Source organism: Diadema antillarum, unplaced genomic scaffold (assembly GCF_040938485.1).
Source record: "Diadema antillarum isolate AM-2024a unplaced genomic scaffold, OU_Dant_1.0 scf00000119, whole genome shotgun sequence".
Taxonomy (NCBI): Eukaryota; Metazoa; Echinodermata; class Echinoidea; order Diadematoida; family Diadematidae; genus Diadema; species Diadema antillarum.
In genome coordinates this window covers 1,616,054-1,641,546 of record NW_027271008.1, presented here as the reverse complement: position 1 = coordinate 1,641,546, position 25,493 = coordinate 1,616,054, and the positions used below count along the sequence as shown (strand labels likewise).

General features: G+C 39.6%; 1 protein-coding gene across 1 annotated transcript; it reads right to left on the bottom strand.

Moving 5' to 3' along the window:
* Positions 1–248: 248 nt before the first annotated feature.
* Positions 249–25,493, bottom strand: LOC139720026 (helicase POLQ-like). Its single transcript, XM_071631402.1, has 18 exons — positions 25,431–25,493; positions 24,579–24,743; positions 22,886–23,867; positions 21,593–21,771; positions 20,708–20,908; positions 19,912–20,082; positions 19,535–19,645; positions 18,586–18,731; positions 16,363–16,614; positions 15,870–16,011; positions 14,701–14,805; positions 13,686–13,881; positions 10,515–10,675; positions 9,373–9,474; positions 5,195–5,371; positions 4,248–4,361; positions 1,460–1,594; positions 249–416 (listed from the first exon to the last, which is right to left on the bottom strand). The coding sequence occupies exons 1-18, from the start codon at positions 25,491–25,493 to the stop codon at positions 333–335; spliced, it is 3,486 nt and encodes a 1,161-aa protein (XP_071487503.1). The 3' UTR covers positions 249–332.

Genomic DNA, 25,493 nt, shown 5'->3' with positions numbered 1-25,493 from the left:
TAAACAGTACCTATGAATACTGGCATTTTCTATTGCACATTTTCACAACCAGGCCCTGAATGTGTTTTTACCGTAAGTTGTACATAGGCTAGATAACATTCACATCATGCAAAAACAATCCACAATACAATAAAATATCATATAATTTTCCAATGACATCATGTGTTTGAAAAGGCAACATTTCATCCAAAAAAAAAAAAAAAAAAACCTGCAAAAGTCCTATGGTCCTTGTTACACCTTGATGTAAAATTTGTGTCAAGTTGGGCTCATCTCCTTAGGCTTCAGACACACCTGCTTAAGGCTTGATGTTACACCTTGGTGTACAGCTTGTGTCAGGTTGGGCTCATCTCCTTTGGCTTGGTGTTCAGCTCTTCCGCCTCCTCATTCAATGCCTCAATCTTCTCTACCAGAGCCATCTAATAATTTGATTTAATTTGATTTGATTTGATTTATGTTTATTTTCTGAATGACAGTGCTTTACAATTTCTTATTTTGTGCAACATCACCAAACATTATGATACTACACAGCATGGTTATTTCGAACAATTTTAACAATTTTCATCACACATATACATCTGTAATTTATTTACATGAGTTATAAATGTCCATACAGAATGGTGGCCAAGAATAAGCAAAAAGCTCAACTCTTTGCAACAGATGCTACATGACATTAATAGAATGAAACAAGGGGGTCTAAAACGATTCTCATGGAAGAGAGGGACAAGGAAAGAGAAAGAGAGAGAGAGAGAAAGAGAGAGGGAGAAAGAAGGAGAGGGGGTGATAATGAGAGTAATCTGCATCTATGTAGAGCATAATAAGATTCTCTATATGCTTTAATATAAAACTTCCAAAAATCAGAAGAGAAAAAAAAAGTTTCAAAGATTTTATCAACTGCTTAATGTCTGTCTCAGCCTGCCCTAAGTTTATCTGGCAACTGACTCCACAAAGTCGGTGCTGCAATAGCTCAATAGCAAAAGAACAATCTCCAGTAGTATCTAATTCACATTTAAAGCAGGAAAAAACTGCTCTCATCAAAGGCTACAAATCTATTGGATTCATGTTTACACTTTTTGGGCTGTCACAGGAAAACCGGCAGTGAAATGCCTTTTTGAATCATTAGAGTGAAAAAATCAATTCTTTTACTGAATATGTATATCAGGTTCATTTCCCCAAACCACAAAGTGTTTTCATGTCACACATATCACTCGCTCTTATACATGAAAAATAAAGATGTATTCCTAGATAAATAATTTGCCAAAATGACAGCTGTCAGTAGCAATACAATACTCAGCATACTATAGAACAATAAACAAGCATGGAAATGAAATTGCTATCAAATTTTTCCAACATTTTACATTGTCACCTGAGACTATCATCCATCACATAAAAAAGGAAAAAAAAAAATCCCCCAAAAGACAGAAACAACACAGAATGAAAAAAAAAAGACTATCTTTAATACCTTTGCAGCAGCAACAATCTGCTGTGCTATCTTCTTTGGAAGATTCTCGATGCTCGCAATCAAATCCTTGGGCTCGGCGTGAGCCAAATGCTGCATGGTTTTGTAGCCTGCCTTGACCAGCTGCTTGGCCCGACCCTAGGCACAAGGCAAACAGAATTCCATGGCAGGTGTATTCAGTGTATCGGATATCGGAAAACATCTGTTCCAGGCATGGAAACATTCACACACTAGATGAGAAAATAGCTTTGGTGGAATATTAACAAGTGTTCCACTCATAATGTAGACACAGTCAGCACAGTGCCACCGAGTTCCACTCACGCCTCAAAAAAAAAAAAAAAATCAACAAAAAACATTAAAGGGATATGTCATCCCCCCTACACTTTCACAGACTGCTCTGGAACGTGTACAACCTCCCACAGTTTCAAATTCATAATGAACGTGGTTTCTATGAGTAATGGCTTAACAATATTTTTGGAGCTGGTTAAACTTTTAGCCCCCGTTCCACTATGCCGTTCTCGCTACGATCTGACAATTTTCTCAGGTCGGGAAGGATCGGGTAAAACCTGAGCCGATCTGGACACAGTACGATGTTAGAACGCTCTAAGTACGCTGCAGTTACGACTACCAAGTGCTTGCTACGCTCTTACTACGATGATCGGGAATTAGACATTGCGATCTCTGCCGCTGCCGGTACGCTTTAGAACGATGTAGCTACGCTGTTAGTGCGATGTTGCCGATGTTATCCGATCAATGCACGCTGTATCTACGCTCTGAACGATCTATACGATCTTATCACGCTGTTACCCCCGTTCAGAGAGCTGAAAAGTGCCCGATGTGCCCCGATGTACCTCGATTCGACTGTGGGTCAGCAGTCAGTCAACTTATTAGCATCAATGCAGAACCGAAGAAATATACTGTGGACCTCGAAGATTCATTCTTCTTTTTTTACTTTTGATTTTCAAAGTTGTTGTTGCTTCGTTATTCTCACTACTCTTTCTTCATCAGCGAGCCCGTGCTTCTGTGCCTCTAGTGCCCTGGTTATGACCCACCATTTCCCTCTCCTCTCCCCTCCTCCCCCCCCCCCCCCTTGTCCACCTCGGACTTACTACCTTCTTCAATACTATTTCTTTCTATCCTCTCATCAGTTTTTTCCTTACAAGAGAGCCGCCATGTGTTTGTTAATGTACGTCCGTATGTGTGCATGTATGTGTGTATTACTCTGTCTGTCATTTTTTTTTTTTGCTACCGCTTAGGAAAATTTGTTGTTGTTGTTTTTTGCAATTATATATTTTTCTCTATGAGGGGACTGCATTCTAATACTACAAGCTCTGCTTTTTAGCAGTCCCCTCCATTTCCAGCAATATTTTGTATGCATTTACCACAGTGACGTAACTGTTGTTTGTATCTCTGTTGATAATTTGCCTGTATCTCTTTTACAATGCTATTCTGTTCATCGCATTGTGGTACTGATTTCATGACGTCTGTGTATATGAGCGTTTCTTTGTATTTTTATTATTTGTTTGTTGGAAGTGAAATAAATCAACTTGAACTTGAACTTGAAGAGCCTCCTCAACTCACGGTTCTTTTGCAGCAATGCATTGTATAAACAAAGACGTGCTGATTTTTCAAAGGATTTTTCTTGATGTCCTTGCTTTTATAGTCCGTCTTCCTCCAGTTGTAGATGATTTCATATTCTTCAAAATTCTGCTATGTCCTCTTCCTCCTCTTTCAGCATCACGTGCAGTCTCTCTTTCTTCGCCTTTTGGGTAGCTGCTTCGCTGCTTTCTTCTCTTCTTTTTCTTCATCTGTTCTTCTTCTTCGAAAATTACAGCTAAAATTACTTCCCGTTCTTGTGCCGATGTTACTACGCTCAGAAAGACCTTGTTACGCTCATCCCGCTGCGTTTACGCCGTCATTACGCTCTCCCCGCTGCGTTTACGCTGTCACTACGCTCTCCCCGCTTGCCGTACGATTAAAAATATGTCAATTTTGATCGGGGAGATCGGGAAGAAATTTTGAACCGGTTCAAAATTTCTTCCCGATCTGAAAAACTGCCCGCTCCAACCCCGACCTCCACACGCTGCTGCTACGATCCTTCCGATCCCCGTACGCTTTTGCCGCTCTCTCCCGATCTGCTAGATCGGGACAGATCGGGGTCCAAATCGTGATAGTGGAACGGGGGCTTTTGTCCTAAATATCAATATCCTGTATATAACCACATAGGCAGGAATAGCTCTTTAATACTAGGAATTGCTAGATATCAGGAAGGTTTTGGAAGCAAGACATATTCACTATGCACGCGGCCATTATGGATTATCAAGTAAGGATTGTATAAGAAAAATAAAACGGTACATCTCTAGCAACTGCAAGACACCTTGAGCTTTTAAAATAACAAATAAACATCCAACAAGGAAAGAATCAATTAGGTAAGGATCATTACCATAGAAGGGCTGATGGCCCATTCACCAAACTCACTTGTGTCACAATCTGCCATATTTCTCTAAAATTCTCCCCTCTCCCCCTGCTCCCAACCCCCCCCCCCCCCCACAACACACACATATATAATGGAGCTTGATTTGCAAACAAAGACAGGTACCAAGCAGTTTTTATCAAACAGAATTAGTTTTCCTAATTTTGCAGCCAACCAAAGTCAAACTGTTTTGCTTTAAAAACAAAACTGAATGAAGTCAGATGCTACACAGAAGGGATTATTAGAGGAGAAACCTTGGATGGAAGCACCCTTTAAGCTTCACAAAGTAAATTGCAAGGTAAGAAGCTTTAATCATACCTGTTTAACACCAGGAATCTCCAGAAGAGGTAGGAGATCAGCCGTAGAACAGTAGGTGAGATCTAAAACCAGCTTGCCCAGGAGCTGATGAACAGCCCAGAATTCTGGTAGATCCTGTCAGATGTGATTAAATACCATTGTGCACTGTACTTAAAAACCTCTTTCTTTAATGTCAACCTTTTCTTATAAGTCAACTTTTAACTGGTTTGGAATTCCCCTTTAACCACAAGCTATTGAAGTAAATTGTTGCTTGTCACAAAAGTACTAATGAATCATTCAACTTAACAGATAATGAACCACCACACATCATTTTCATTTTCATTTTTTTTTTTTGAATGGGTATTTGCAATGAGTTTATTTTGACGATAAGACAATTTGCTGCACAATGAATTCACTTCACTTGTTGAATATAAAAAGCAAACAAGATAACTGAATAAGGACATGTTTGAGAAAGAAAGTGTGTATATGCAAATTCGTCATTTCCTGAAAAGTGCAAGCACTGAGTTTATGTAACTCCACATATTATGCTGCTAGCCATGAAGACTGCTAACATATTCTTGTCTGAAATATTCATCATTATATGATTATCTGTTTCTTCTTAGCAGTACCTTGACCTACAGTAACAGCTCTTTGCCCTGTGATTCTTCCTGTTAAAAGTACTTTCTGAATCAGCAGCTCTGTAATTCACCCATGAAGAGAGAACAAAAAATTCACTTTTACCTAATTTACACGATACTCAGAAAAGATACATTTTAATTATGATGTTTGTTTGTGTCAGAGGAATGACTAAAGATATAAATTTCTATCACTACTGTCACAAATGTTAATTGCTATCAATGTGAATTTCATGGTAATAAATGTATTCTCTGCATATCTCTTGGGCTAAAACCAGGCCAGAGTACTGCCCCCAAGGTCAAACTCCCTCAAACCAGGCAAGAAGACCGTACCTCACAGAACCTCTGGACGCTGAAGGCGAAGCTGGCGGCCGAGCTGAAGAGGGACTGGACGAAACCCCTGGGGACCTCAAACCTGGCTGCCACCTCCCACACACTCCTCCTACTGAGCATCTGCCATAACATGAGGGTCAAGTAAAAACGATGGGCTCGCCTCTCTAACTCTGGTGTCTGAAAAAATGAAAGCAATGACAAAATCATAACTTGAGAACCAGAAGAGCACTATCGATTTGAGTGTAAATAAAAATGCAATGATCAATTTTCATGAAATAACTAGAAATGTCGCTTTGGCGACTGGTATGCCTCCGCCATAATGCATGATTTTCCCAATAGGTCTAGATAGTACATGTGGACAATGTGTGATTACATTTTCACAAAATTGGCAAAATATTGAAATGACAAGTTTGTCACAAATGTGTTGAATGTTCACCTTCCTTGACCTAGGTTTAATTGGATGATTAGGAGAGCATGTATCTAGGGATTTAAGGACTTTAACTCGACTTTGACCCATTCATACATTTAGGCATTGAGTAATTTTCAAGGTACAGGTGTGGAGAAAAAGTGCAATTTCTGAATTGAATAGTAAATTGTTACCATTTTCATCTGGCCCTTGACCCTAAAATTCATAAGATAATCACTTTCAGGTAGAACATGCATAATATGTACTAAGTTTCAAGATAACTTGAGCCACTTCCGAGATATGGAGGAAAAAGTTAGTTCAGCACTTTCACTTGATCTTTGACCTTTTGACCTTTGAGGCAAAAAAAGAAGAAAAAAAAACTTTCCAGAGAATTTCTATTAGGTTACACATGTATGCATACACCAAGTGTAAAAATAAATAACCCTGCTGGCATTGCATGATAGGAGGGAAATAGTAAAATTTTGAAGTGTTGCACTTGACCTTTGACCCCTGACCTTTGACCCCATGAACCCTACATTCTCTAGATAATCACTTCCAGTCAGCATTTGTATATACTATGTTCCAAGAAGATACCTTGAACAATTTTCCAAGGTATGGAGAAAAAAAAAGAAGTTTTAATATTTTTACTTGACCTTTTGACCTTTGACCTCATGACCCAAACTTTCACCAGAGAATCTTAATTGGGTAATACATGTATACACTAAGCTTTAAGAAAATATCTTCAGGCATTCAATAGATATGGTGGAAATAGTGAAATTTTATGTATTTGACCCTGACCTTTAGACCTTTGACCTTTGACCTCATGACCCAAATACATGTATACACTAAGTTTCAAGAAAATATCTTTAGGCATTCAATAGATATGGTGGAAATAGTGAAATTTTATGTATTTGACCTTGACCTTTTGACCTTTGACCTTGAGCATGTGCACCCAAAAGTTGATAGGCACAACTTCACCCCCTAATACACATACATGCCAAGTTTCATTAGGATACCTCAACAGGTTTTGATAGTTACCTTGTCCACAAAATTCATTACGGACGGACGGAAGGACGGACGGACGGACGGACGGACGGACGGACGGACGGACAACCCGAAAACATAATGCCTCCGGCACCACTTCGTGGCGGAGGCATAAAAAAAAATTAACTGAATCAAGAGTAGGTAGATTTACAAGCTCAGTTTCAAATACCAAGTAAAATAGCAGCCTTGTGGTTTTGATTTTTAACATTTTAATGAAAATGAAAATGATCTAAAATTGACACCATAATGAAGAGGAGACCAAGATCTCTATAATTCAATACCCCCCCCCCCGAAAAAAATGTGATAACAGCCTTCTGGCTCTCAGCCCGACAAAATGATGAAGGAAGGCGTAGCCATAATATCAGGTGTGTGACAACCTTCCACCACCCCCCCAAAAAAAACTAGAAATGTCGCTATGGCGACTGGTATGCCTCCGCCATAATGCATGATTCTCCTAATAGGTCTAGATAGTACATGTGGACAATGTGTGATTACATTTTCACAAAACTGGCAAAATATTGAAATGACAAGTTTGTCACAAATGTGTTGAATGTTCACCTTCCTTGACCTTGGTTTAATTGGATGAATAGGAGAGCATGTATTTGGGGATTTAAGGACTTTAACTTGACTTTGACCCATTCATACATTTATGCATTGAGTAATTTTCATGGTACCGGTATGGAGAAAAAGTGCAATTTCTGTACTGAATAGTAAATTGTTACCATGTTCATCTGGCCTTTGACCCTAAAATTCATAAGATAATCACTTTCAGGTAGAACATGCATAAATATGCAGTAAGTTTCACGATAAATTGAGCCACTTCCGAGATATGGAGGAAAAAGTTAGTTCAGCACTTTCACTTGATCTTTGACCTTTTGACCTTTGAGGCAAAAAAAAAAAGAAAAAAAAAACTCTCCAGAGAATTTCTATTCGGCTACACATGCATACACCAAGTGTAAAAAAAATAATAATCCTGCTGGCATTGCATGAACATGAGGGAAATAGTAAAATTTTGAAGTGTTGCACTTGACCTTTGACCCCTGACCTTTGACCCCATGAACCCTACATTCTCTAGATAATCACTGCCAGGCAGTACATGTATATACTATGTTCCATGAAGATACCTTGAACAATTTTCCAATTTACAGAGAAAAAAAAGAAGTTTCAATACTTTTACTCGACCTTTTGACCTTTGACCTTTGACCTCATGACCCAAACTTTCACCAGAGAATCTAAATTGGGTAATACATGTATGCACTAAGTTTCAAGAAAATATCTTCAGGCATTGCATAGATATGGTGGAAATAGTGAAATTTTATGTATTTGACCTTGACCTTTTGACCTTTGACCTTGAGCACGTGCACCCAAAAGTTGATAGGCACAACTTCACCCCCTAATACACATACATACCAAGTTTCATTAGGATACCTCAAAAGCTTTTGATAGTTACCTTGTCCACAAAATTCATTACGGACGGACGGAAAGACGGATGGACGGAAGGACGGACGGACGGACGGACGGACAACCCGAAAACATAATGCCTCCGGCACCACTTCGTGGCGGAGGCATAAAAATGACATAAATAAAATGAGAAGATGAACATGATATTGAAATTCATACTTGTACAGCATTTTGAAAGATACCTGACGTGATGTATCACATGTGCAGATATGGGTGCAGATACTGGTAGTAGACATATTGTGATGTAGCACACGAGCAGATATGGGTAATAGATATATTGTACATACATGTATGTTTGCTGATTAAACAGCAAATTATATCACTTCCAAACCATTACTGTGTATATCATAACAGTGTGGGAGGAGTCTTCCACTAGGAAGTCTCTAAAAACTCATCTTATCACCAAAGAGCTGTCTATTTTGAGTCACCAAACTGATTGAATAATTTTTTTATGAATATGCAAAAAAAAGACCCATCATTTATCAACTTTTGAGCTAAGATGCCACACCAACAAGAATTGGGATAGGAAAAATGAGTTGATGGTTTCTGTCAAAAGTGTCTTAATGTCACACTTTGAATCAGTATTATGATGGGCATCTTAGCAGGAGTACTGTTCCATTGCGGAAAGTTTCTCACAGTAAGGGCACCATTGAAAATGAATAAAAGCCCTTGGACAATTTGTGTCAATCATTCCTGCAGTACAACAAGTTTTGTAATTCTATGAAAGACTTAAAATGGTAGAACAGGAGTAGAGCAAGTGTCCAGTTTAATATTCTACATGATTATATACTGCCTCAAAGTGATATGTCACGTGGATTTAAATCTGGTCAACTCTTCTTTGAGAATCACATTTCGTAATGCACAGGAAGATGGTTATGGATAAAGCTTGCCATTCCCAAAATAACTACTTTAATCTGATAAAATTGTAAAAATATGAATCTTGCTGTATTTCTGCGTGATAAAATTCATGACGTCCTTTGTTTCCAAAAACTTGAAAACTATTTTTCTTGGATATCATAATTCTAAGCACGAATTCACATGACATACCTGTTAAGATTTCCAGTAGCATTGGCTGATTTTGAAGAGCAAACATACCTTGATAAAACTAACACTTTATCTGATTTAAAAATCAAAGTGATCATTGTGCATTATAGATCATAAGATATAAAGAGAGGGCAAAATAACAAGTATTTCATGATTCTGCGGATCACAACCTGTTATCTTACAGAACAGAACATTTAAAATCATTTCTTCCATCTGTACTCACAAACTTCTTGCTCATATGTCCAGTCATCTTGCTTTGCATGTAGAACTCAGTGACACCGATCAACTCGGCCACTTTACGCTCAGCCTCACTCAGGCCGCTGAACTGTTTACAAAAGAAGCAAAGTCAAAAACAGGAATTCCTAATCAGTTCCAGCAAATTTGTGTCATGGGTAAGTCATCAAAAAACAAACAAACAACCACACAAACAAAAAAGTTGATACAAGTTAAGATCAAACTGCTTCTTCATTTGGTGATGAGTGACTGAAGATTTCTTTAGATATCCTTACATTTTCTCTGAATAAACATATTGATTATCAATCTGTCAAATTGAATATAACTCAGACAAGTCCTTGGTATGCTTTTAATAATAAAGGTATGTACATATCAAATGATTGTCAAATTTTAACAGTTTTTATCATTTCTCTGTATTTCAAATTTCATAGCATGGCATCCATCAACCAAAAAAAGAAAAAGAAAAGAGAAACAAATGTCAATAAACTCTTAAATACATGACTAAACAATAAAGAATTGGTCTTTAATTCACCACTTGCCCTAAATATGCCTCAAACTCTCTGTAATATGACATCAAAGACAAAAATGAAGTGACTTTTGCATGTAAAGGCCACCGCACACTACACGATCAGACTGGTCTTAAAGTCTTAAGCCAAGCTGGGTCTTAAGACCAGTCGTACGACCGGACACCGCACACTATACGACCCGACTGTAAAGCGCGCGCAGTGCGCACTGTGTGCGCTTGCATTTTGCTGCATTGTGAATGGCTGAAAGCTAACGACTGGTCGTAGAAATTCAACATGTCAAATCTCTACGACTGGCGCTAAGACCCAGTCGTACGACTAGAAAATGGCAAGACTGTGACATCACACTTCTAGTCTTAAGGTCTTAAGACCGGTGAATCGGGGCAAAATTGTGTAATGTGCGGCGGGCTTAAGGGTTACTGCTTAAAAAGACTAGAGCAATCTATTTATGACAACCACTAACTAAAAAATGTAGACCATAATCTCTGGTACTTCTTCCAAGTAGTGGGAAAAAAAGAACAAAAAAGGAAAAACAACAACAACAACAACAACAACACAACACAAAGCAAAACAAATATGAAAAACTCTCCCCAGTGGCTGTACTAACATATCTCATGTATATGTTCCAGTTTGGCCGGGCGCTGTCGATTTGATCATAGGGAGTGACTAGGTAGAGCAGGTGAAGGGAGTTTGCAAGGATCAGTCCATGGTCACAGGCAATCTTCAGATCTTCATATAGAGTCTGACAGAGATCGATGTCTATGGAGCCTGTAAAGAGCAAACAAGGGGACAACCATATGCAAGTTTTGTCTCTTCTCTTGATAAAGTAATATGCAAAAAGCACAAGAAATGATAATGAAACATTGAAACTCCATTTCAAAATTTACAAGCAATCTTTGGATGGACAAATAATTCTATCAAGCTTTCTAGTGAACCAAATAAGCATTATAAAAGTCAACATGTGTTACACATCTGGAAGAAAGGAATATAATGACAGAAACAATATATGTTACATAAGTCAAGCGTAATTTGCTGTACTCTCTCTAATGGAAGCACTGCAAAAGACAATTAGTAATGAATACACAAAGCATAAATCAACCACCACAATGACAAGGAAAAGTAGAAATTACGCGGTGCGTAATATATGTCCCCGCCGGAAGTAGCATTTAGTAGCAAAATGTACAATATAGGTAAAAAGATCAAGGTCAAAGGTCAAAGAAGTCAAAGGTCAAAATTCTGTGTAGATGTTTTGAAGCCCTCACCTAGTGCCATCACATAAAGCAAACGGAATCGAAATCGGGTTAGAAATGGCGAAGGAGTAGCATTTTGTAGCCAATGTACAATATAGGTAAAAATCAAGGTCAAAGGTCAAAGAAGTCAAAGGTCAAAATTCTGAGTAGAAGTTTTGAAGCCCTCACCTAGTGCCATCACATAAAGCAAACGGAATCGAAATCGGGTTAGAAATGGCAAAGGAGTAGCATTTGGTAGCAAAATGTACAATACAGGTCAAAAATCAAGGTCAGAGGTCAAAGAAGTCAAAGGTCAAAATTCTGTGCAGAAGTTTTGAAGCCCTCACCTAGTGCCATCACATAAAGCAAACGGAATCGAAATCGGGTTAGAAATGGCGAAGGAGTAGCATTTTGTAGCCAATGTACAATATAGGTAAAAATCAAGGTCAAAGGTCAAAGAAGTCAAAGGTCAAAATTCTGAGTAGAAGTTTTGAAGCCCTCACCTAGTGCCATCACATAAAGCAAACGGAATCGAAATCGGGTTAGAAATGGCAAAGGAGTAGCATTTGGTAGCAAAATGTACAATACAGGTCAAAAATCAAGGTCAGAGGTCAAAGAAGTCAAAGGTCAAAATTCTGTGCAGAAGTTTTGAAGCCCTCACCTAGTGCCATCACACAAAGCAAACGGAATCGAAATCGGGTTAGAAATGGCGAAGGAGTAGCATTTTGTAGCCAATGTACAATATAGGTCAAAAATCAAGGTCAAAGGTCAAAGAAGTCAAAGGTCAAAATTCTGTGTACAAGTTTTGAAGCCCTCACCTAGTGCCATCACATAAAGCAAACGGAATCAAAATCGAGTTAGAAATGGCGAAGGAGTAGCATTTTGAAGCAAAATGTACAATATAGGTCAAAGGTCAAGGTCAAAGGTCACAACTGAAATTCTGTGTACAAGTTTCAAAGCTCCTATGTAGTGCTATCATATAAAGCAAACAGAATCAAAATTGGCTCATAAATGACAGAGAAGTAGCAAATTGAACATTTTGATCACACACGGACGCACAGACGGATGGACGCACAGACGGACGGACAGAGGGACGGACACACAGACACACACATGTACCGAGCCCGTTTCATAGTCCCCTGCTCGAACTCGTTCGGCGGGGACAATAAATATGTCATAACATGATTGTGACACAATTTCACTCAATATCACATCAGCAATAAACACAAATCTGCAGGCTTGTTTGTATCAGCATGAAACTTATAAAATCAAGCATCAAATGTTGATTTGCTCTGACACTTTTAATACAAAAATATTGTTAAAACAAGGAAAAGTAGAAATTACGCGGTGCGTAATATATGTCCCCGCCGGAAGTAGCATTTAGTAGCAAAATGTACAATATAGGTAAAAAGATCAAGGTCAAAGGTCAAAGAAGTCAAAGGTCAAAATTCTATGTAGAAGTTTTGAAGCCCTCACCTAGTGCCATCACATAAAGCAAACGGAATCGAAATCGGGTTAGAAATGGCGAAGGAGTAGCATTTTGTAGCCAATGTACAATATAGGTAAAAAATCAAGGTCAAAGGTCAAAGAAGTCAAAGGTCAAAATTCTGTGTAGAAGTTTTGAAGCCCTCACCTAGTGCCATCACATAAAGCAAACGGAATCGAAATCGGGTTCGAAATGGCGAAGGAGTAGCATTTGGTAGCAAAATGTACAATACAGGTCAAAAATCAAGGTCAGAGGTCAAAGAAGTCCAAGGTCAAAATTCTGTGTAGCAGTTTTGAAGCCCTCACCTAGTGCCATCACTTAAAGCAAACGGAATTGAAATCGGGTTACAAATGGCGAAGGAGTAGCATTTTGTAGCAAAATGTACAATATAGGTAAAAAATCAAGGTCAAAGGTCAAAGAAGTCAAAGGTCAAAATTCTGTGTAGAAGTTTTGAAGCCCTCACCTAGTGCCATCACATAAAGCAAACGGAATCAAAATCGGGTTAGATATGGCGAAGGAGTAGCATTTTGTAGGCAATGTACAATATAGGTCAAAAATCAAGGTCAAAGGTCAAAATTCTGTGTAGAATTTTTGAAGCCCTCACCTAGTGCCATCATATAAAGCAAATGGAATCAAAATCGGGTTAGAAATGGCGAAGGAGTAGCATTTTGAAGCAAAATGTACAATATAGGTCAAAGGTCAGGGTCAAAGGTCACAACTGAAATTCTGTATACAAGTTTCAAAGCTCCCATGTAGTGCTATCATATAAAGCAAACAGAATCAAAATCGGGTTAGAAATGGCGAAGGAGTAGCATTTTGAACATTTTGATCACACACGGACGCACAGACGGACGCACAGACGGACAGACGGACAGACGCACACACGGACACACACACGTACGGAGCCCGTTTCATAGTCCCCTGCTCGAACTCGTTCAGCGGGGACAATTAACTTAATCCTCTGCCCATCCCATACCAAACAGGCTTGTCTGCATCCGCACACAAACAAACTATACAAAATCCAGCTATTCAATATCATGAAACCCTGATTTTACTTTCTAACCTTTGAAACAAGCATGGCCAACATTGGTGACTTCCAGTGAGGTGGCATTGTGGGTTTCCTTTACGAGTTGGAGGTCAATGACCCGATGCAGAGCGTTGTTGGAGAGCTCCACAAGATCTCGTTGAAATTCGCCAGCTTGAATGCCACACAGTGTGTTCTCAATGAAGGTTTGCAAGGAATCATGAGTGGTTGTAATCTATAATTAAAGGGGGAGATGTAAATAAGGAGTAATATGACATCAAAGTTTTTTCTTTGCTCCTTCCTGTTGACTTCAGTCCACTGCACAAACTTATTTTTGAGAGAAATCTCATGAAAGATGTAGCTCTATTACCAAGTTTCAGGAGACACCACAAGCTATCATGAGATTAATGCCTTGTGTAACATTTCACATTTTTTACAACTGATCCCTTTAAACTCCATCACATTTGCACAGAATGATCTGATAATTAACCCATATTCATATAACTTTCATTTATTTCACCGCATGATTTTCATTTTCAAAGAGAAAGTGTTAGAAACGATAAGTTGAATTCTTTAAATGCTGTTACGTACACTGATTGATCATAAACTAGCTTAGCTGAATCTTAAAAGTTCATAAAATGGCATCTGGCACACAATAAGCACTTGACTTTGATCATCATTAGTACATTACCTCACCATCCCTTGGCTAAAACTCTACCCATGGAGAAGAACAAACCATAACTAAAGACCCCATCTGATCTTTCCACATTGAGAGTGTGAAGTCAATACTGATATCAAACCCTCAAAACCCTAGCTGGTGAATCTCAACCAGTTATATCTGAATCCACTGCCAGCATCTGTACCATGTCAGTCTGACTGGACCGCAAGCTTCCAACCCTCCAGACGCCACAGGACACTACAGCCAAGTGACTCTGAAACAATTTACTGGCATCAATCCAAATAATCATGAACTCCTAGGATCCCTTACATTCCGTCTCATGACATCACATCACATGACCCTGTGGATAGTTCTTTGAGAGTGATAACAGCTCACCTTGAGACTGATAAGGGAGAGAACCAGGCTCCGCATCCCTTTCCCCTCCTCATGCATCAGACTGGAGTAGCATCCCTCCAGTGGGGTGTTCAGGAGTTCATTGACCTATGCGGGATACACAACAGACCAACACCCAGTAAAAACAATGCAAAGATATTGACAAGTAACCAAGCCATGCATACAAATTTCATGAACATGGCTTCATTCTGTTTTCAGTCCATCATCATCACTTTAAAATTGTTTAAAACAGAAATCAAACATTCCTGTCTTAATGCGAGAGGAAGAAGGCATCACTGGAATAAAATTAAAATTGGTGGCAGAATGAACCTATGAAGTAAGCAGTAAAGGATAGTTTAATGATTGTTAAATACGGACTGATAAAACAGGATGAATACTACCTCTAGCTAAAACTAGACTTCAGAGGTAAAGCCACTTCAGAAAGGTCGAGTCCTCAACCTCTATTCTCACTTGTCACTTCTGTTTCTTCTCCTACATACACAACGTACATACCACTTGTTACTCCTTCAACCCAATCCCCTCACACACAGACTCACTATCAGATGCTCCTATATCCTCCCTCCATTCATCATCACTTTCTCTCATTGTCTTCCTCCATACACTAATTGTTCTTGCTCCTTTAATCCCCTCCCTTTCAACCCTCATTACCTCTTGCCTCCCCCTCCCTCCCCCCCACACACACACATGTGCCCCTTGGATCTTTCCTCCTACATGTGCATCTTGTTTGCCCTTATAGCTCCCCCACCCTTTACACACATGCTTACACACTAACAACATAACAACCTGCTGCCCCTCCATCTTTTCCTATCCCCTTTCCCTAACTCACATACCCTCACCAACTGCTGATCTTGTATCCTTCCAAAACATTCACCAACTCTTGTTCCTTTACTCCCATACTATTGACCTTCACACACACACACACACACACACACACACACACTCTCACACACAAATACACATACTCACCAAGCTTTACTTCTCCATCTTTCCTCCATATTCTCATCACAGCCCCTCTAGGTCTTGTCTCCCCTGCCAACTCTTAAAAACTGTCATCCTTTATTCCAGACCCCCCTCCCCTCCCCTCCCCCTCTCCCCCCCTTGCCCCCCCCCCCCCCCACCACACACACACACACATCCTGACTCCCACTCACCAACTGTCTCTCCTTTGGTTTGATGATAAGGATGCTCTCCCCTGAGCTGTCCTTGCCAGCCCGTCCAGCTCGTCCCACCATCTGCTTGTACTGGCTGGCTGTCATCAAGTCCCTGGCTATGTACGGACTTCTCAGTATCACTCTGGAAATTTGAAAATAATAAAGATGAAAATCTAGGTGATAGCTTTTCAGAGATAAAAGTATAAGATCCATACAGGTATAATAGCAAGTGTGCTGCATACAGTATATGAAAATTGTATTTAAAGAAACGCACAAAATCTTGGGTACATATAAAACAGTACAGTAGCAAGAACTAAACAAATATCATCAATAAATCAACGATTGCTGTAATCTTCTTATAATCAAATTCATTATTAAATAAGTTTCAACGACAGCAGTCCTGATTTCTCTTAGGAAACAAATGTGACTGTAGTTCATCAGATGCTGCTTGCTGACCTGTGGAGAAGTATTCAAGCTCCCGATTTCAACTGACCTCCTCGCCGGTAAGTTGACCCCTGCTGCCAGGGTGGATGTTGCCGTCAGGAGACAGAGGGTCCCATCGGAGTATGCATCTTCTATCAGTTTCCTCTCGTCCATCGTGAGGCCGCCGTGGTGGTAGGCAGCACCATACGGTATGGTGCGCTTCAGGGTCGGGCAGATGTGATTGTCGCCCTCTCTCAGGAGGGAACGGAGCAGCTCCTGCTTCTCTTCGTGTTTGTGCTGAAAGAGATGCTTGGCCAGGTTTCTGTACAGGATAAATTCAGTCTGAGGCTCTCCATTTTTTATCTCGCAAGAATATACAATAATCTTGCAAGAATATACAAATACAAAATAAAATGTGTTTTGCTGTTTGCAGTTTCATCAAATGGAGGTGTATGGGTAAATTGGCATTTCCCATCAATCAACACATCTGCACTGATATACACAAACTTGATTCAAATAGTCTCTGCACTGTTCATGTCATAAAAACTGTTACTCATAAGTACCATGCAAGACAAATATCATAGACATATTTTATGCATACTTTTTTTTATTACATTCTATAAAAGAACTACTCCAAGAAAAAATGTCATAGCATTATGGAAATTTTCAAGCTCTGAAATTGGCAACGTTGTTGAAAATTTGCTTTTTCAATTAATGTTCACAAATCTGTGGCATAGTGGAAAAGACTCCCGACTCGCGATCGGAGGACCCAAATTCAAATCCCGCCCAGTGCTTTCATCCTTGGACAAGATGTTTTACCCATCATGTCCCTCTTGACCCAGGTGTATAAATGGGTACCTGGCAACGCAAGGGTAATAATAATGGTGGGGCCCTCTGGTAGAGCGGTAGCAACACTGAAGAGGCCACCCTGGGTAAATAAGACCTTATTATTATCATCATTCTCTGTATTAACTTTTCTTCTCTCCCTCTGAATAATGCAACATCAGTGAAGTTTGTTTAACTTGTGATAACATTAAGAAAGCATTCTCAACTGCAACAAAAACAGCAACTAGAAATGTCGCTAAGGCGACTGCTACGCCTCCGCCATAATGCATGATTCTCCTAATAGGTCTATAGTACATGTGGACAATGTATAATTACATTTTCACAATATTGGCAAAATATTGAAATTACATGTTTGTCACAAATGTGTTGAATGTTCACCTTCCTTTACCTAGGTTTAATTAGATGAATAGGAGAGCATGTATTTGGGGATTCAAGGACTTTAACTTGACTTTGACCCATTCACAAGTGTATGAATACTGTAATTTTCAAGGTATGGAGAAAAAGTGTAATTTCTGTATTGAAAAGTACACTGTTACCATTTTCTTTTGGCCTTTGACCCTAAAATTCATAGGATAATCACTGTCAGGCAGAACATGCATAAATATGTAGTAAGTTTCAAGATAACTTGAGCCACTTCTGAGATATGGAGGAAAAAGTTAGTTCAGCACTTTCCCTTGATCTTTGACCTTTTGACCTTTGAGGCAAACCCCCGCCCCCCCCCCCCCCAAAAAAAAAAAAAGAGAAAAAGAAAATTTCCAGATAATCTAGGTTATACATGCATACACCAAGTGTAAAAAAAAAAAATTGCTGGCATTACATAAATACATGTATGAGGGAAATAGTAAAAATTTGAAGTGTTGCACTTGACCTTTGACCCCTGACCTTTGACCCTATGAACCCTAGATTATCTAGAAAATAACTGCCAGTCAGTACATGTATATATACTATGTTCCATGAAGATACCTTGAACAATTTCCAAGGTACAGAGAAAAAAGCGAAGTTTTAATATTTTAACTTGACCTTTTGACCTTTGACCTCATGACCCAAAACTTTCACAAGAGAATCTTGATTGGGTAATACATGTATACACTAAGTCTCAAGAAAATATCTTCAGGCATTGCATAGATATGGAGGAAATAGTGAAATTTTACGTATTTGACCTTGACCTTTTGACCTTTGACCTTGACCATGTGCACCCAAAAGTTGATAGGCACAACTTCACCCCCTAATACACATACATGCCAAGTTTCATTAGGATACCTTAAAAGATTTTGATAGTTACCCTGTCCACAAAATTTATTACGGACGGACGGACGGACGGACGGACAACCCGAAAACATAATGCCTCCGGCACCACTTCGTGGCGGAGGCATAAATACAACAACAAATAATAAACAAACACATATCGGCAGTGTCCTCCTCATTAGTGTTAAAGCAAAGAACACACCTTGGGGCAAATTTGCAGATGATCTCGGCCACATTCTGGCAGTTCTTCTTGGTGGCACAGAAGATGAGACAGGAGCTGGCTGGGACGACCTCCAGAGCCAGGCCCACCAGGTGGTCAGGGTCATTCTGCTGCATGACCCGGGAGTACTGTGGGGAGGAATGCAGCAAGGGACATACAGCTTGGTGAAGGTCTGACAAGTGGATAGCGGCACTGCATTTACAACATCACAATTAAGTGGCATAGACATGTGAGTTCATACTGAAACAACTGAAAAAAAATGCAAAATTATATATATCATCAGGCATTAAACCATTATAATAGAATAGATGAAATGTTGTAATATATACTTGACATGGCTCTGAAATTCAGATAAGGAATTTTTCATTCTGATTCTCACATGACAACACTGAAAGAAATAAACTGATTGAAAATGGCTACATAGATACCCCCTTCCCTCTTCACTCTTTTTCACATAGCAGAACTTTTGATTTGATTTCAATTGACTTGATCTGTTTTACATGATCACCAAGGAAACAATGAGTGCTAGTTAACAAGCAACCACAGAACTGACGGCTGTCAGTTCCCTCTGAAATACCAGGCAATGTAGATAAAGTGCCTTACCTAGGGCCACAACTGCCACAGCTAGGGGATTTGAACCAGGGACCTCCTAATTAATAGTCTGTGGGGTTATCCACTGATGAGTCACAATTATAGCTTCTCAACCTATTTTGCCAAAATGTCATGTAATGCTCCACCTTTTCTAAATGCATGTCACCCACATTTCTTAAAATCGTAACATTACATGAAACAGGTGGCTATGGACAATTGCATTTGAGGGAGTGGGTGTTAACAACGACCAAAACCTCTAGAGCTAACATCCTTCTCCTCCTAAGAGTCATCCCTGTGATGAATAATCTTCTGGGATGATTCACTCATGACAGAAACTCACCTGAAATGCAACTGTTCTGGCGTGGGTGAACTTTTCATCCTCTGGCAGATTGCAGCCGGGGTTTACATAAAAGATGTTGTCTTCCAGCTTGATGTATTCCTTCAACTCAACCTGTACCAGGCAAAAACAGCATAAGACTAAATTCAACAGGATGTGCATCTACGCAGTCTCACTATTCCACAGTCACTGATAACAACTCCAGCCTCACGGAATGAACAGTCTCCACTGAGACAAATAAATATGCATTTGTTGAATCCAATTTTAATCAATGTTGGTGCAATACCACAGCCAAAACTATACTTGTCCAACTTTGTTGCACAGCTGTTCGATAACTGGTAAAATCCATGCAAAATTTTCTACTCCTGGTCCTAACTCACCGGTCTAAAGTTGTTGGTGTACACCTCAGCACGGAGGAAGCGGCACAAGTCCTGGATGTTGCTGAGAGTGGCGCTCATGCCCACAAGCTGACAGGAATTCATGTGCAGCAGCTTAGCTAAGCAGATCTCTAGAGAGGCCCCACGGCGTCCACCGTTGCCCACCATGTGCAGCTTCGTATAGCAGAGAACAGAAAGTGATGGAATCATCAGACACTTATTAAGTATGTAGGGGTTAAAGGTCATTCCGATCTCTTCCACATTTATCTCCCTTCAGACTGATTCTTCCTGGCTTGTATAATTAGACCTGGCCAAGAACTCATGACTTGCTCTGTACAAGTAATGACTTGCTCTGTACAAGTAATGTCAACCCACTAGGGGGTATGAGTTCCCAAAGTGAGAATGGCAACATGTATGACTCTGTCTCTTCATTAGCTACTTGGATCAAACTTACAATGAGTTTGAAAATTCCATTTTCATTACATAATGCAAGTTGTATTTGAAATCTGACAAAAGCATATATCATGCTTAGTAGTGTGTGGTTTCACAGTACACCATGTATTCTTTCTTGGATAAAAGAGTAGTTCTGAAAGGGGCCTACACATTCTCTGCATTTTGGAAAGCTTGTTCTTACCGTCCTCAGGAGAATACATGGTGAATAAAAGAAAGAGTACAGATGTACTATGAAACCACCCACAACCAAATGTTTCATTACCATGGAAACCTTTAGAGAATATATATATTTCACGCTATTTTCTTCTTTCCAGCAACAACTAATTTTGAAATTAAGAGAGATTACCTCATCTACAACTGTCAGGCCTATTTCTTTGATCCGTTCCTCCTGGATCAGACTGTTCACCAGCGTGTGAGCCTTCTCCAACGTGCAGACATAGAGGGCATTCTTCTTTCTGCGCCGGCGTGGTGGGATTGCACCTTTGCTGCTTGCGTACTCCTCAACGAGGAAGCCCAGTTCAACTGCCATTGGAGACATAGATGTTACCTGCAGGAGGGGAAAAAATTAATGTTCTACTTGAATTCTACATCACTAACATTTAGAGGCAAAAAAAAAAGACAAAACAACTCCCCTTTTCATATACATCAAACAAGTCTTTGTATAGAGAGTGAAAAGATGATACCTACTCTATATGCATATATTCGCGAGTATAATATTTCGCAAATTAAGTCTTAAAGGCAATTTTTAGAATGGTTGAACTTGCAATAGAGAATCACATTACATTGAAAGAAAAAGAAAGGAGTGTTACCCCTATTAAAGAGAAAAGTCAGCAATTTTCCACTTTTGAGATGATATGCAACACATTAATGTTATAGAAGGCAATGATATTACATAATTATTGTTAATTTGCAAATATTGGTTGATGTGCAAAATTTGTAAATACACAAGCATACACGCAAAATCACTCCTTTGACAAGGGCAGAGGGCAAGGGATAATGTATACCTGCAGAGGGTCTAATACATGATACATGCTGTTACCATCCAAAGTGAACACACTACATATAACCCAGATATACACCAGGTGCACCCCTTTATGTTTTGCTAAGACAAAAGAAATAAAAAGACAAAAGTGGGAGTTGCGTGCACCCCCTTTAATTTTGTTAAGGTGCCTCTCCTTTACGGCATTTCTAGATCCACCTCTGTGAATACACACCTGTAGACGGATCTCACCTTTTCCTGGACGATGGAGACAAATGGGAGGATGAGGAGCGCATCCTTTTTGTGGCACAGAATTTGCTGCATGATGAGTATCTCGGCAACCAGAGTCTTTCCTCCACTGGTGGGCAAAGAGTAGACCAGGTTGCATCCTTTCCTCAGGGCAGGGTGGCTCAGACACTCATGTTGCCAATCTACAGATTTAAAGGACAAGTTCACCTTCATAAACATAAGGATTGAGAGAATGCAACAATATTAGTAGAACACATCAGTGAAAGTTTGAGGAAAATTGGACAATCGATGCAAAAGTTATGAATTTTTTAAATTTTTGTGTTGGAACCGCTGGATGAGGAGACTACTACAGCTTGTGAGTCATATGCGTACAACAGTATAAAGAAAATGTAAAAGAAAATTGAACATATTTTCACTTTTTTCGCATAATAAAAGAGCTCTCGACTTGCCTCTTTCTAAAGGCAGGGGAAATAATATTACCCATAACATTTGTCGGTAGCGAGTCAGGGGAATGTGTACTTTTTTTCAAAAGATGGCATTTTGTGAAATTCTCTTTATATTTTCCTTATATTGTTGTACGCATGCGACATCTAAGTTATTCACACACTGCAGTAGTCTTCCCATCCAGCGCTTACTGCACAAAAACTTCGAAAATTCGTAACTTTTGAACGGGTTGCCTGATTTTCCTCAAACTTTCAATGATGTGTTCTACTAATATTGCTACATTCTCTCAATCCTTATGTTTATGAAGGTGAACTTGTCCTTTAAGTAACAATTAATCATGTTGCTAAAAATTAAGCTCGAGAGGAGACAGCACATAAGTATGTCTGATAAATGCAAGAGAAAAGAAAATAGAAAACATAACTTTTCAGGCACTACACAAGTGAGTGATAGTTATTTGTGTTTGTCTGAGTCATTCCACCTATAAGAGCCATCAAATACATCACTATATGCATAGTGCCTTTTCCTCAATATTGAGATGGTTGTTAAATCAAATACCAGGGGTATACAGATAAGGCCTTGTTTTCCTGCATTGCTTCGGGTGCAATTTCTAAACATCACTGGACAGAAAAAAAAAAATCAGAGTCATTACCATGTAATGCACTTTTTTCTGTGTGCTTACATGAAGGACAGGGTAGGGTTCAATAGTGGTGTACACTATCCATGTGCATTTCTCCTAATCGCATGGTGTATGATTGCGTCGAAAATATTTCATGTATCATTAAGTCACAACTGACTCGTCATCAAAAAACAAACTGAATAAGGAAAAAGAAAGTTGACAAATATTCCACATACCATAGAGTCTCTTGATTCCTCGTTGCTTCTCAAGCAGGTCCTGGACCTTGCGCGGCAGCCCGTAAAAAGGTCCAATGTCCCTCTCCATGTCCGCAAACCCGACGGTGGCCATCTTGTCTAGGGCCTCGTCGACTACACGCTTCTGAAGCTGCTGAGCTCGAGTCGAAGTGGGCGTGGTCACAGACTTGGCATTGCTCTGCAGCCTCTGCTTGAGGCGAGAAGTTGCCATATTGTTCAAGTTTGGTGTCCTTACAGATGCACCAGCTCCCAAACATGTCTGCCCATCACCTTTTGAGGTATCTCCTGCCTTAAATTCCAACGATTGCTTTGCACTTAGTAGATTCTGAGGGGATGGTTTACCACTCTCACCTTTCCTGGGAGAGCTAGGGGCAGAATTCTGCTTACTCTTTGATCTTAACTGGCTGAACCAAGTCTCGGTGTCAGGTGTCTGCTCTGCACAATTGCCCCAACCCATCTCGCTTGCATTTCTTCCAGCTACGTCACACCCTACTTCATCGGGAAAGGGAAGCACGGATTCCTCTTGGGCTGATAGGCAAAGAGGACTCACAGGCACACTTGACTTTGGAATGTTTCTTGAATGACCAACCCCTTGCATCGCATTCAAACCATTTCCATCCGCACATTGCCCATGCTGCATTTCTTCTCTCTCGGTGCACCTCCCTTCCTTTAAAAGGGATTCTCTCGATTCTGATGTCCTCACACGTTCTGCTGATGCAGTCTTGCTTGAGTCTTCACGACCACCAGCTGAGGAGGGAGGCTTGGTGGCATTGGCATTGCTAGCACCAGTCTCACCACGATTCTGTGATTGTCTGACCAAAAGACTGAGGTTGAGTTGAGCATAAAAACTATCATCACTTTCCCAGGGGTCACATACTGACCTCTGGTTTGTTGGGATGGGTGACCTGTCGTGATTTTGACCCAAGTTGGACTCTCCCTCCTGTGCCGGATCCTTATTGGAAGCCTACCAAATAGAGAAGGGAAAGGAATTGTGAAAAATGTACGCATGAAAGTTGAATGGGAGATGATCTACAAATGCGCATAACCGGGGAAAAACAAAGAGATTATAATAAGAACCACAAAAAGAGTCATTTCTATCTGCTGTTCTTCTATTCATGTCCTTTAAATCAAGGCATTAGAAGATAATTGTGTTTGCCAGTCTAATTCTAAATGGCACCAGAGTGAATATAAACAGTCACAGAAGATTGGAGGTCATTCATCAGTGTAGCTTTCAAACCATCCAATGAGTCCACACTCTTCAGCAATATGTTAAAAATGTAAGTTTGGATTCTACACATGATTTTCATTTCATTTATTTTCAAATCTCACAAAAAACATATGAACATAACTAAGCCTGAAAATATTTGCAGTTCTCAAAAAAAAAGAAAAAAAGAAGTTGGCTGTTGAATATAAAGAAGTAATGAAAGGACAAAATATTTCCAATGACAGGGCAATGGAAAAATGCAGAATGGTACTTCTATCTATGCACATAATGATAATCATTAGAAATCAAATACTATATAATTATATTTGGATGAACACAAACAGCTGAATATGGACAATACGTATACATCCCAAAAAATCCATGGGAAACTTAAAAAAGAGGGAACTAGGTGTCTTTAGAATGACCTGTCTGGTCATGACAGAGCAGCTCCCGTCCTTACATGAGCTATACCACAAGGTTGATGCTGTCGGACAGGTGAGTTTTCTTGAGCTTGTGCATCTCTTCCATCTTGTCGTAAGATGGGACTGTCCTCAGCAAAAAGGTCATCATCCCCTGATATTTGATGTGGATCTTCTGCACATCTTGCACTTGAGAGTTCTTGGCCAGATGTTCTACCTGCTCCTCCATGGGGGAATTTTGGTGATGATGCAATGAACAATGGCTGCTTGTGTAATATTCCTTTATATGGGAGTATAATGAAATTGAGGATTATCAAAACAGCAACAACATTTACTGCAATAAGAAAGTGAAGAGACTGCAATAATTTTTTGTAATTGGAAAATAAAAAGACTTTCACATGGAATGAAATAAAAGAACAAGAAATGGATCCTCACAATATGAATTAATACCCATTCTAAATATATTTCTATAGGCATGATAAATGTGACATGGGTGTATTATGCAATGCCACGAGGAAATAATCAATCCTCCTCATGGGCTTGATGCTTTTTTATTTCTTGGTTTGTTCCTTCTTCTCTGTTAGAACTTTACTACACCTTAGCATATTTGTTCCCATTTCCATAACATCAATTTATCACAAATTTTGCTCTAAGATAAATTTGGGAGGTTCATATAATTTGTACATCAATAAGCAAATTCTATAAACATTAGCAGTATAACATATAATACACTTGCACAAACATAGAACTGAACGAAGTTTGCCGTTAAACTGACCTTGCAGCCTTTGACGGTTCATTTGAGATGGATTGGGCAGGATAGGAGAAACATCTATGGCATTCAGTGCAGCAGCTCCACCTTGCTCGCATCGTGGATGTTGTGTGCTGGTGGTTACTATGGACATACCGAGTAGAGACTTGTCACTGATGAGGTCATCACAATCTTCATGATTGGCCTCTTCCAGGTCAT

Excerpts from the sequence above, each read along its gene's own strand:
- LOC139720026 (XM_071631402.1), bottom strand. The coding sequence starts at position 25,493 with ATGACCTGGAAGAGGCCAATCATGAAGATTGTGATGACCTCATCAGTG. Across the intron at positions 20,909-21,592 it reads TCTCCATCGTCCAGGAAAAG|GTAACATCTATGTCTCCAAT; the intron begins GTGAGATCCGTC and ends CCCCTCCTGCAG. Across the intron at positions 14,806-15,869 it reads AACCAAAGGAGAGACAGTTG|GTCAATGAACTCCTGAACAC; the intron begins GTGAGTGGGAGT and ends TATCCCGCATAG.